The 13939-nt window shown below is 48.8% G+C and overlaps 1 protein-coding gene across 1 annotated transcript in view; it reads right to left on the reverse strand.

The window, feature by feature from the left end:
• Window positions 1–1547: 1547 nt before the first annotated feature.
• The window catches only part of LOC144609902 (neurotrypsin), a 33647-nt gene continuing 21255 nt past the window's right edge, over window positions 1548–13939 (reverse strand). The window contains exons 9-15 of the mRNA XM_078428294.1: window positions 12868–13070; window positions 10599–10740; window positions 10078–10283; window positions 8278–8356; window positions 7704–7826; window positions 3618–3898; window positions 1548–1935 (exon numbers count right to left, since the gene is read on the reverse strand). Of these exons, the coding sequence (XP_078284420.1) occupies window positions 1580–1935; window positions 3618–3898; window positions 7704–7826; window positions 8278–8356; window positions 10078–10283; window positions 10599–10740; window positions 12868–13070 (1390 nt within the window). The 3' untranslated portion in view covers window positions 1548–1579. The remainder of the gene's footprint in view (window positions 1936–3617; window positions 3899–7703; window positions 7827–8277; window positions 8357–10077; window positions 10284–10598; window positions 10741–12867; window positions 13071–13939) is intronic.

Below are 13939 nucleotides of genomic sequence, written 5' to 3' on the forward strand. Positions count from 1 at the left end.
CATTACTCCAGGAAGTCAGCAGGTCAAGCAGTGGAGGCAAAGGGAGAGGCAATGTTGTGGATCGAGCCCCTCAACCTGACTGGTACCCACAGATCATGAATCCTCCACACAATGATGCGAGGAATGAGTTCTCTGCTCTGCTGCTGATACTGAAACTGTAATGTACCCAAGGAATGCATCAGAATTATTTGTGCGCTTGTGAGAAATCTCCTTTGCATATTCAAGGAGAAACCCTCAATTGCCGACCAGAGCCTGTTCTCACCCTGGTCCCAGTGCTGAAACTTTGAAGTTTGCTCGAACATCCCCCTTGCAGTTTCACTCATGCAAGGTTGGCTGGTCAGACCCTGCCTTTGGCCATTTGTGGAGATGTTGTCCGTTCTCAATTGTGTGTGTGAGTGCCATTCGGCCCTTCCTCCATGGGAGTCACCATGTTGGGGAAACTGAGGTCTCACGCACAGGCCATATCCCCTGGCCAAAGACAGCAGATATCCCCTGGCCAAAGACAGCAGATATCCTCCCCTCTCTAAAGACAGCAGATATCCCCTCACTAAAGACAGCAGATATCCCCTCACTAAAGACAGCAGATATCCCCTAACTAAAGACAGCAGATATCCCCTGGCCAAAGACAGCAGATATCCCCTGGCTAAAGGCAGCAGATATCCCCTAACTAAAGACAGCAGATATCCCCTCGCTAAAGACAGCAGATATCCCCTCGCTAAAGACAGCAGATATCCTCCCCTCTCTAAAGACAGCAGATATCCCCTCACTAAAGACAGCAGATATCCCCTCACTAAAGACAGCAGATATCCCCTAACTAAAGACAGCAGATATCCCCTCGCTAAAGACAGCAGATATCCCCTGGCCAAAGACAGCAGATATCCCCTGGCTAAAGGCAGCAGATATCCCCTGGCTAAAGACAGCAGATATCCCCTCGCCGAAGTCAGCAGATATCCCCTGGCCAAAGACAGCAGATATCCCCTGGCTAAAGACAGCAGATATCCCCTCGCTAAAGACAGCAGATATCCCCTCGCTAAAGACAGCAGATATCCCCTCGCTAAAGACAGCAGATATCCCCTCTCTAAAGACAGCAGATATCCCCTGGCCAAAGACAGCAGATATCCCCTGGCTAAAGAGAGCAGATATCCTCCCCTGGACAACCAGGTGAGATGTCAACAACCATCCAGTGGTATAATGGTCACCATCACTAACACAAGCATCACGCTCCAGAATTAACTGAAGTTAAAACCAAGACACAGAGTGCTGGAGTAACTCAGCGGGTCAGGCAGCATCTGTGGAGAACATGGATAGGTGACGTTTCACAGAGTGCTGGAGTAACTCAGCGGGTCAGGCAGATTCTGTGGGGAACACAGATAGGTGATGTTTTGGGTCGGGCCTCTGCTTTGGTCATGTCCCCAGCCATGTTCTGTCCTTCAGACTCATCTCTCCAGCTGGTGTCCAAGTGCGCAGATGTAACATGAGCACCAGATGACCGCGGTGCATGAATACTAATGGCAACCCAGCTTCGTGCACGTGATCAAGAACTAGTCCAGTCTCCAGGGTTTGATCGCCCAGCCCTGCCTCATGGCTTTAGAGCCGCCTTGCTCAACAGGCTTTCCTGAGTTCTCACTTTGGTGTCGGTCACTTTCCTGATCCAGTTGACAAACTTGGAGACTTTGGTGTACACTCCGGGCGAGTCCCTCCTTCCACAGCCGTAACCCCAGGAGGTAACGCCCATAATGACCCAGTGCCCGCCTGCACGCTGGCACACCAGCGGACCACCGCTGTCTCCTTGGCAGCTATCCACCCGCTTGTGTTCCGACAGATTGCCCGCACACATCATCCGGGCGGTGAACTTGCTCCTGTAGCGGCCTGCACAGACGCCCCTTGGCAGCAAGGGCACAGAGCCTTCCAGTAACGTTCTGGAGTAGGATCGGCCTGAAAGGTAGAAAATCAACACGTTACTGGTGGCGCAGCGGTAGAGTTGCTGCTTTACAGCGAATACAGTGCCGGAGACTCAGGTTCAATCCTGACTACGGGCGCCGTCTGTATGGAGTTTATACGTTCTCCCCGTGACCTGCGTGGGTTTTCTCCGAGATCTTCGGTTTCCTCCCACACTCCAAAGACGTGCAGGTATGTAGGTTAATTGGCTGGGCAAATGTAAAAAAATTGTCCCTAGTGTGTGTAGGATAGTGTTAGTGTGCGGGGATCGCTGGGCGGCACGGACCCGGTGGGCCGAAGGGCCTGTTTCCGCGCTGTAATCTCTAAATCTAAATCTAAATCTACTGTGTAGGGTGATGAATCTGTGGAACTCATTGCCACAGAAGGCTGTGGAGGCCAAGTCAATGGATATTTTTAAGGCAGAGATAGTTAGGTTCTTGATTAGTACGGGTGTCAGGGGTTATGGGGAGAAGGCAGGAGAATGGGGTTAGGAGGGAGAGAGAGATCAGCCATGATTGAATGACGGAGTAGACTTGATGGGCCGAATGGCCTAATTCTGTTCCTATCACCTATGAACCTACTAGACTCCCGAGCAGACAATATTGGCCGCTATCTTTTAAAGCGCATAGATTTTCAGATTGCAAAGTTTAGTTTAGTTTGGGGATACAGCATGGAAATGGACCCTGTTTACTGTGACACGCCCAGCAAAGAGTACAGGAGAATCTCTTTAACTTGGCGTTGTCAATGTGGAACCTGCCATCTCAAGGACAGGCAATTTCACAGATACAGTTCAGGGGAAGTTGGATTAAATGTCAGAGAGAGAGAGAGAGAGACGAGGGTGTTGCTGAGTGAGGTGATGAGGGGTTGTGATTGGGAGTGTGTTTATTGTCTACACTGTGAATCACTGGGTGGTTTAGGTTTAAGATAGAGCTTAAGTCTGCAGCACAGTGGCACAGCGGTAGAGTTGCTGACTTACAGCGCTTTCAGCACCAGAGATCCACGTTCGATCTCGACTACGGGTGCTCTCTGTACAGAGTTTGTACGTTCTCTCCGTGACCTGCGTTGGTTTTCTCCAAGATCTTCGGTTTCCTCCCACACTCCAAAGACGTGCAGGTTTGTAGGTTAATTGGCCTTTCCATAAAAATGTTAAATTTGTCCCTAGTGTGTGTAGGGTGGCATTAGTGTGCAGGGATCGCTGGGCGGCGCGGACTCAGTGGGCCGAAGGGCCTGTTTCCGCGCTGTATCTCTAAAACTAAAAGAAAACTAAAAGTTTGTTATTGTCATGTGTACTGAGGTACAGTGAAAATCTTTGTTTTGCACGCTATCCAAACAGATTGGATATACCGTACAAATGTACGATCAATACAATGTCAGGTACAATAGGTAGAGCAAAGTGCAGAATATAGTTCACAGCATTGTAGCGCATCAGTTCCACAGACAAAGCCCAATGCCCACAATGGGGTAGAGGTGAATCATATAGAATGAACAGAACAAGTGGTCTGTTTCTAAATTGTGCGTTGCATGTAATTCATAGAACAAGGTAAAGGCAGGAGAATGGGGTTCAGAGGGTAAAATATATCAGCCATGACTGAATGGCAGAGTAGACTCGATGGGCCGATTGGCCTAACTCTGCTCCTATGTTTCATGGTCCTAACAACAATAAGGGTGCAACCATGTACCTGTGTCTCCCCAGCCAGTGATGAAGCAGGATTGCCTGTTTATTTTGGGCTTTTCCTTTCTGTGCGGTAAGCAGACAGGCGACGTGTGGTGATTAAAGGTCACACAGTGCCCGTCCCTGCCCTTCACTCTGACCAGCGCTATGTCATTGTCGCTGCTGTCTGGCCTGTAGTTGCTGTGCACGAAGATCGTCTCCGCTGGGATCTCCCGCTCATATTCATCCTCAACCCCCGTGTGGTAATCGCCAACCCGAACCACGTAACGTCTCGTGTCGTTGCCAAACCTGTGGATGAGGAGCAGAGCATGTGGCACTTGTGTCTGCAATACACCCCCAGACTATTTACTGGAACAACATCAGACGGACTAGATTAAATGGGAACAGGACTGCTCAGGGTGAGAGAGGCGGACTTCTACAGATGGGCCATTCTTAGTCACGCGCGTGACCATAAATATGAACAATTGTGGAATACATCTCTTCTAATTCTGAAAGCATTGCAGGTATATTGTTTTGTACTGTACATATGACTTATATATGTCGACGTTTATCCAGTGAAATGTTTATATGTTATGCTGACAATGTTTGTTTATGGCCAGAGGTCAAACACGACTGGTCACGTGTGTGGCCTCACATGGAAACATCTTTTTCATAACTCATAGTATAAGAAGATAACTGCAGATGCTGGTACAAATCGAAGGTATTTATTCACAAAATGCTGGAGTAACTCAGCAGGTCAGGCAGCATCTCAGGAGAGAAGGAATGGGTGACGTTTCGGGTCGAGACCCTTCCTCAGACTTTATGTGATGACGTCTGGTCACGTGTGTGACACTTTGGTTCACTTTCCAAAGAATGGCCCAGATGAGACTTTGAAGATTACAGAGTCACTCGAGTCATACAGCACGGAAACAGGCTCTTCAACACAATTCGTTCACACCGACCATGGGTGAATGCATAATCTTTCACCCAGAGTATGGGAATCATGAGCCAGTGGATGTAGCTTTAAAGTGAGACGGGGCAAGCTTTAATAGGAACCTAAGGGGCAACTTTTTCACACAGAGGGTGGTGGGTGTATGGAGCGATCTGCCAGAGGAGGTAGTTGAGGCAGGGACTATCACAATATTTAAAAGCCATTTGGACAGGTACATGGAGAGGAGATGTTTAGAGGGATACAGGCCAATTCTGGGCAAATGGAACTATTACAGATGGGACATTTTGATGGGCATGGACAAGTTGGGCTGTTTCCATGCTGTATGACATGAGGCTGAGCAACCATGACATTCTATTGACGTGTCTTTGGCTGTGCTATGGACTTTGGTTTTTGCACTCTGATGGTTACCTTGCATTATTGTTATTTATTTATTGCTTTGTCGATTCTATATTTATAGCCGTGTTATTGCATTTATGGGACTAATCAGCTGCACTTGGTCCATATGACAATTAAACATTCTTGACTTGACTACCAGCCCAGGACTGGTGCTCAAGTCCACGTGTGCTCATGGTACTTGACCCCAGGATCTCCAGATCCAGAGGCAAGAGCAGTAGTCATGCAAACACCACTGAAACATCAGCACAGTCACACAAGCACAACATGGTTCTTTCATCGCTTTGAAATCTGAAGCATAAAATATCCATTCCCTGCCAAAAATCAAACCGCTGGGGGAACGGTGGGTTAAACAGCGTCTGTGGAGGCTAAGGGACGGCTGAGTTTCAGGTCAAGACCCTTTGCTCCTGGTTCCAGCATCTGCAGTCTCTTGTGTCTCCATTATCTGCGATGTTGGGGACATGAACCATCCTCTCACCAACTAGAGAGCGGTCCTGACCTCCCACCTACCTCATTGGAGACCCTCGGACTATCTTTAATCAGACTTCACTGGACTTTATCTTGCACTAAACGTTATTCCCTTTGTCCTATATCTGTACACTATGGATGGTTTGATTTTAATCATGTATAGTCTTTCTGCTGACTGGTTAACATGCAACAAAAGTTTTTCACTATACCTCAGTACACGTGACAATCGACCAAACTAAAAATAAACATGAGTGCTAGTCATAGAGTGATACAGCACGGAAACAGGCCCTTCGGCCCAACTAGCCCACAGGAGTCAACATGCCCCATCTACACTAGTCCCACCTGCCCGCGTTTGACCCATATCCCTCCAAACCTGTCCTATCCATGGACCTGTCTAAATGTGGGGAAAATGCTAGAGTCAGTTATTAAAGATGTGATAGCATCACATTTGGAAAGTGGTGAAATCATCGGACAAAGTCAGCATGGATTTACCAAAGGCAAATCATGTCTGACGAATCTTATAGAATTTTTCGAGGATGTAACTAGTAGAGTGGATAAGGGAGAACCAGTCCATGTGTTATATCTGGACTTTCAGAAGGCCTTTGACAAGGTCCCACATAGGAGATTGGTGTACAAACTTAAAGCACACGGTATTGAAGGTTCAGTTTTGAGGTGGATAGAAAATTGGTTGGCGGACAGGAAGCAAAGAGTAGGAATAAACGGGTCCTTTTCGGAATGGCAGGCAGTGACTAGTGGGGTACCGCAAGGCTCAGTGCTGGGACCCCAGTTATTTACAGTGTATATTAATGATTTGGACGAGGGAATTGAATGCAACATCTCTAAGTTTGCGGATGACACGAAGCTGGGTGGCAGTGTTAGCTGCGAGGAGGATGCTAGGAGGCTGCAGAGTGACTTGGATAGATTAGGCGAGTGGGCAAATGCATGGCAGATGCAATATAATGTGGATAAATGTGAGGTTATCCACTTTGGCGGCAAGAACAGGAAAGCAGAGTATTACCTGAATGGTGACCGATTGGGAGAAGGGGAGATACAACGTGACCTGGGTGTCATGGTGCACCAGTCATTGAAAGCAAGCATGCAGGTGCAGCAGGCAGTGAAGAAAGCGAATGGTATGTTGGCATTCATAGCAAGAGGATTTGAGTTTAGGAGCAGGGAGGTTCTGCTGCAGTTGTACAGGGCCTTGGTGAGACCGCACCTGGAGTATTGTGTGCAGTTTTGGTCTCCTAACCTGAGGAAAGAAGTTCTTGCCTTAGAGGGAGTACAGAGAAGGTTCACCAGATTAATCCCTGGGATGGCGGGACTTGCATATGAGGAAAGACTGGATAGACTGGGCTTGTACTCGCTGGAATTTAGAAGACTGAGGGGGGATCTTATAGAAACATATAAAATTCTTAAGGGGTTGGAGAGGCTAGATGCGGGAAGATTGTTCCCCATGTTGGGGGAGTCCAGAACCAGGGGTCACAGCTTAAGGATAAGGGGGAAGTCTTTTAGGACCGAGATGAGAAAACATTTCTTCACACAGAGAGTGGTGAGTCTGTGGAATTCTCTGCCACAGAAGGTAGTTGAGGCCAGTTCATTGGCTATATTTAAGAGGGAGTTAGATGTGGCCCTTTTTGCTAAAGGGATCAGGGGGTATGGAGAGAAGGCAGGTACAGGCTACTGAGCTGGATGATCAGCCATGATCATATTGAATGGCGGTGCAGGCTCGAAGGGCCGAATGGCCTACTCCTGCACCTATTTTCTATGTTTCTTAAATGTTGTGATAGTCCCTGCCTCAACTACTTCCTCCGGCAGCTTGCTCCATACACCCACCACCCTCTGTGTGACAACGTTTTAGATTTAGATTTTTTAGATTTAGAGATACAGCACGGAAACACCGGGTCCGCGCCGCCCAGCGATCCCCGCACACTAACACTATCCTACACCCACTAGGGACAATTTTTACATTTGCCCAGCCAATTAACCTACATACCTGCACATCTTTGGAGTGTGGGAGGAAACCGAAGATCTCGGAGAAAACCCACGCAGGTCACGGGGAGAACGTACAAACTCCGTACAGACGGCGCCCGTAGTCTGGATCGAACCCGAGTCTCCGGCTCTGCATTCGCTGTAAGGCAGCAACTCTACCGCTGCGCCACCGTGCCGCCCCTCAGATTCCTATTAAATCTTTCCCCCCTCAGTCCTGCTTTCATGCAAAACGGAAATCTAACTTCATGCATTGAGAGGAGACGCAAGCTTCTTTGTGAATGAACACGGCGGGCTGCGTGCCACCTTACGAACCTCTTGAAGCAGTGAGCTGCGGTCAGCACCCAGCAGCTGCTGATCAAAGTGGCCCCACACAGCAGCCGGCTCTCTCGGGTCAACGTCCTGAGTCGCAGCGACACCTGCCATGGCCAACCACCCCTGCGGAAAGAGGCACGGACATATTCACTGCCGAGCCTCGCCTGCTATGTCCATTCAACATGAGTCAAGAGGGGAACCTGCTGCTGATGTTGCACAGAACAATCTCCTACTTCAAGATAGACACAAAATGCTGGAGTAACTCAGCGGGTCAGGTGGCATCTCTGGAGAGAAGGAACGGGTGACGTTTCGGATCGAGACCCTTCTTCAGACTGAGAGTCACAGGAAAAGGCTTGACCTATTCCTTTAATCCAGAGATGCTGCCTGTCCCGCTGAGTTACTCCAGCGTTGTTGTGTCTACCCTCTTAACGTTTACCCATCTGACCTTGAAGCTGTCCCCTCTAATCTTTGACATTTCACCAAAGACATTTCACCAGCTTGACTTCCAGAATGAGCTGCCGGTTAGGTGATGTTTTGTCCACAAAGTATGTGAGACCCCACTTGCAGTCCCTACCGGATGGACTTGTCCCCACCAATGATCCTCTTTCTGCGATGCTTCACGAAGCGCAGGCCACACACTGAGTGCAACGAACCTGGAGATCACACAACACAAAGACAGATGAGAGCAAAGCATGGGCACTGAGTACTGTTCTTCAGCACTGAATCCGCTCATTACAACCAGAGTAGGTGGAACACGGATCAGTATCGAATCATAGAGACATTCAGCCAGTCCTAGAGGAATCAGGTCTTTCAGTCCAACATATCCGTGCCAACCAAGCTATCTACCCGAGATAGTCCTATTTGCCCACGTTTGACCCATGTCCCTCTAAACCTTTTCCATCCATGTACTTGTCCAAATGTCTTTTAAATGTTGTTATTGTACTGGTCTCAACTATCCCCGCTGGCAGCTCGCTCCATATAATCTCACCACTCTCTGAATGTGAAAATATTGCCTTCCAAGTCTTTCCTCTCTCACATTAAATCTGTGCCCTCTCCACCTAGAATCTCCTACCGTGGAGAAAAAAGACTGTGACCATTCACCTTATCTATCCCCTCATGGGTTCATACATGTCTATAAGGTCGCCCCTCAATCTCATACACTCCAAGGCAGAAATCCCCATCCAACAACTCCAACCCAAACCAACCCAACCCAACTCAACCCAACCCAACTCAACCCAACCCCACCCAACCCAGAATGTTTTGCACCTTTTCCTTCGTATGGCAGAACAGAACACGATACTCAAAGTTCTGGTCTCACCAACAAGCTGTAACATAACTTTGAAACAAGACTGGTGCAGAGAAAATATCTGTGAAACTGATCAGAATTTAGATGCATTTTAGTTTTCAAAGATGAGAACCAAAGAGAGTTGTAAGCCAATTAACACTTGTGTTTGTGGTGTGGGAGGACACAAGAGTAGCCAGTGGTAATCCATGCTGTCACTGGGGGAACGTACACACAGGCAGCAGCTGAGGTCAGGATGGAACCCGGGTCTCTGGTGCTGTGAGGCAGCAGCTCAATCCGCTGTGTTATTTTGCCGCCAAACATTGAACACCTGCTCACACTAGTTCACACTAGTTCACACCTCTCCCACTTATGCACTCAGTGCTTCCCAATCAGTCTTTGTGAATCACCCCCTAGTGTGTAAGAAAATAACTGCAGATGCTGGTACAAATCGAAGGTATTTATTTCACAAAATGCTGGAATAACTCAGCAGGTCAGGCAGCATCTCAGGAGAGAAGGAATGGGTGACGTTTCGGGTCGAGACCCCCTAGTGTGTGATCAATTGATGGAATCTGGAGAGAGTTTAGTTATAATTTCGCTTTGGTTCAGAGAACTAAAACTCTAAATGTGGCATGATGGCACAGTGTCGCAGCGGTACAGTTGTTGCTTTACAGGGCCAGACTACGACCCCTACTACGGGCGCCGCCTGTACGGAGATTATACGTTCTCCCTGTGACCTGGGTGGGTTTTCTCCAGGTACTCCGGTTTCCTCTCACACTGCAAAGACGTGCAGGTTTGTGGGTTAATTTGGCTTCGGTAAAAACTATAAATTGTCACTGGTGTGCAGGATAGTGTCAGTGTACAGGGATCGCTGGTCGGCCAAAGGGCTGGTTTCCACATAGTATCTTTAAAGCTAAAAACCTAAAACTAAAGATACAGCATGGAAACAGTCCCGAGTCCCTTGTCCCCTGGATCAATGTACAGAGGGTGATAGCGTGGACAGAAATGAGAGAAAGCAAGATGATGCACCAGGTAACCAGCTACAAACTCTTGGAAGACATGCAGAGTGTAGGAGGTTCCATCTTCACTCACCACTGCTCACTAGCTCTCCCAGTGGATCCTCCTGGTAATCGCAGATGACTCCTGCATCTTCGCTGTGCCAGCAGTTATGGACACCAAAGCCTGGCGTGTCACATTCGTCCAACGAGCGCTCCTGGCCTGTGCACTTCACGTTGTCCAGGTGAATGGGTCCACGCCCCTCCCCAAAGTAGGCCAATGTTCTCGCCTTGGACGGGCCACTGCAAGAGAAGTCATAGAGTGAAACATGGTGCTTCGGCCCAACGTGCCCACGCCGGCCAACAATGTCCCAGCTACACTAGTCCCACCTGCCTGCTTTTGGTCCTTATCCCTCCAAGCCTGTCCGAGCCATGCACCTGTCTAAGTCTACTGCTGCCCTAAGTGATTATGTGCAAGTAGATAAGAGATGGTCTTGGCATCATGTTTGGCACAGTCATTGTGGGCCGAAGGGCCTGTTCTTGTGCGGTGCGGTTCGACTGTATATTCTATAGAAGTGGATTGTGAGAAGTGAGATGGCCAAGGTCTGTCTGACTCACCTGTAACCCAGCTGCCTGCACACAACACGAGCGTCATTGTCAGTCCAGCCATCATCACAGATGCTTCCCCACTCCCCACCGAGGTACACCTCCACTCTCCCCTCCTTGTTGTTCTCTCCATCCACCAGTCTGACGGCAGGCCCTGTCGACACAGGAAAGGCCAGCCACTGTCAGCGGGACCGCCGAAACAAATGCAGAGCAGAATAACAACTCCACATGACTGAAGCTTCGAAACAAAAACACTCAGCAGGTCAGTCAGCATCCACCATACCATACGATATGATGGAACTTTATTTATCCCAGGAGGCAAACTGATCTGCCAACCCAAGATACATGAAACGTTAAATTAAAGTGACAAGTGGAAAAAATTGGGGATGTGCAAAGATTGGGGGGAGGGGGGAGTCAGTCTAGCCCATGACAGAAGGGGGTGTACAGTTTGATGGCCACAGGGTAGAAGGATCTCCTGTGGCATCCTTGCATCAGCATCTGCAGGAAGAGAAACAAAGTCTATCTTCGGGAAGGTAAAGAGGCTTGTGTTCACACAGGACTTCCAGACACTCACACCGTGAAAGACACAGAGTGCTGGAGTAACTCAATGAGTCAGGCATCATCTCTGGAGAACATGGATAGGTTCATTGAGTACTGACCTGAAACATCACCCATTGCTTCTCTCCACAGATGCTGCCTGTCCCACTGAGTTACTCCAGCATTTTGTTTCTATCTTTGGTCTATTCCGCGCTTTAAATTTGGACATTCTCCTGATTTTCCAACTTACCTCATTACGGACATAAGACTATTTTTCTGGAACCATTACAATCAGTGCAGAGAACCCGGGATCAATCCCGACTACGGGCGCTGTCTGTACGGAGTTTGTTCGTTCTCCCCATGACCTGCGTGGGTTCTCTCCGAGATCTTTGGGTTCCTCCCACACTCCAAAGACGTGCAAGTTTGTAGGTTAATTGGCTTGGTGTAAATGTAAAAATTGTCCCTAGTGGGTGTAGGATGGTGTTAATGTATGGGGATCGCTGGTCGGCATGGACCCGGTGGGCCGAAGGGCCTGTTTCCGCGCTGTATCTCTAAACTAAACTATATTCTGCTCTCTAGAATCTTTCATTTTGCTCTACCTTCTGTACTTGTGTTTGGGTTCATTGTATTCATGTGTTGTCTTATCTGATTTTTTTGGATAGCATACAAAATAAAGCTTTTCACTGTACCTCGGTACACGTGACAATAATAAACCTAGACCTATCTTTTATCAAGGATAGGTAAAAATTATTGGATTTTTAGTTTAGTTTAGTTTAGAGATACAGCGCGGAAACAGGCCCTTCGGCCCACCGGGTCCGCGCCGACCAGCGATCCCCGCACATTAACACTATCCTACACCCACGAGGGACAATTTTATTTTACATTTACCAAGCCAATTAACCTACAAACCTGTACATCTTTAGAGTGTGGGAGGAGACCGAAGATCGCGGAGAAAACCCACGCAGGTTACGGGGAGAACGTACAAACTCCGTACAGACAGCACCCGTAGTCGGGATGGAACCCGGGTCTCCGGCGCTGCATTCGCTGTAAGGCAGCAACTCTACCGCTGCGCCACCGTGCTGCCCAATTTTCTCACATCTTTTCTGAAAGGTTGGGAGAGGTATGGGCCAAACACAACCACATGGGCCTAGCTTAGATGGGGCATCTTGGTCGCCATGGGCCAGTTGGGTTGAGGAGCCTGTTTCATTGCCTTATCACTCTATGACGTTGTTTAGCTTAGAGATACAGCGCGGAAACAGGCCCGTCGGTCCACCGAGTCCGCACCGACCAGCGATCCCTGCACATTAACTCTGCCCTACACACACCAGGGACAATTTACATTTACACCAAGCCAATTAACCTACACACCTGTATGTATTTGGAGTGTGGGAGGAAACTGAAGATCTCGGAGAAAACCCCGCAGTCACGGGGAGAACGTACAAACTCCGTACAGACAGCGCCCAGTAGTCAGAACTCTAAATAAAAGAAATAATTAATCACATAGAAATAGGCCATCCCACCCAACAGCTCCTTGGCATTTTGTTTGATTCCAATCCATCGGAGTTTCCGTACTCTTCCATTCCTGCCTCTCCATTGCGGTGCTAGCTCGAAGGGCCAAATGGCCTCCTCCTGCACCTATTTTCTATTTTCTACGCATTAGCCCTCCAAATGGAGAAAGGTCAATGGCGGTCTGCCTCCGACCCTCGTACCTGAATGAGTCCGATAGTGCCTCCACCCCTCGTACCTGAATGAGACGTGGTCACCTTGTTGGTCTCGTGCACACAGATCACACCGACATCCTCGTGATGTGAGCAGTCGTGTTGTCCCCAGTTGCTGCGGGCACATCCCAGAAGGTCCAGCTCAGTCCCAGCACAGACCACGTCGTCCAGGAAGATGAAGCCAGAGCCCTGTCCAAACTGACCCTCCACAGCCACCGTCCCTGGCCCGCTGTCCAAAGCAAACACAGGGAGACAGGTCAATGAAGCTTCCGCGGAACTGACAACCATCTTGCATTTAGCATCCATTTAAATTATCCCGTACAAATTAGGCAGCTTCATTAAGCAAGCAATTTCTTTTTTTTTTTGCGTGACTTCAATTTGGATTCTGTAGATGCCTCTGTCTGATGTATGTTTGGCTGATTGAAGATATGGCACGAGAACAGGCCCTTCGGCCCACACTGCCCTGCTGGGAATGTAGGACATGGGAAAATAGGTTTGCTGGGATAATTGGCGGAGGGATGGTTCAGCACAGGTTCGAAGTGCTGAACAGCTGCCTCGGGTATCATAAGAAGAGCTCTTCACCATCCATCCTTGAGACTGTAACGATACAGACATTGAATGGACGTGAAACGATTTGAATCGCTCATTCCCTCCCCTGAAGCACCGTGGCAGCAGATGTACCAACTCCAAGATGCCTTGCAGCGACTGAGCAAAAGCTGGGTGGCATGGTGGCACAGCGGTAGAGCAGTGGAGTTACAGTGCCAGAGACCCGGGTTCAATCCCGACTAAGGGCGCTGTTTGTACGGCGTTTGTACATTCCCCCCGTGACCACGTGGGTTTTCTCCAGGTGCTCCGGTTTCCTCCCACACTCCAAAGGCATACAGGTTTGTAGGTTAATTGGAGGTAGACACAAAATGCTGGAGTAACTCAGCGGGACAGGCAGCATCTCTGGAGAGAAGGAATGGGTGACGTTTCGGGTCGAGACCCTTCTTCAGAATTGGCTTTGGTTAAGATTGTAAATTGTCCCTAATGTGTGTAGGATAGTGTTAGTGTGCGAGGATCGCTGGTCGGCGCGGACCGGGTGGGCCGAAGGGCCTG

Source organism: Rhinoraja longicauda, chromosome 35 (assembly GCF_053455715.1).
Source record: "Rhinoraja longicauda isolate Sanriku21f chromosome 35, sRhiLon1.1, whole genome shotgun sequence".
Classification (NCBI taxonomy): domain Eukaryota; kingdom Metazoa; phylum Chordata; class Chondrichthyes; order Rajiformes; family Arhynchobatidae; genus Rhinoraja; species Rhinoraja longicauda.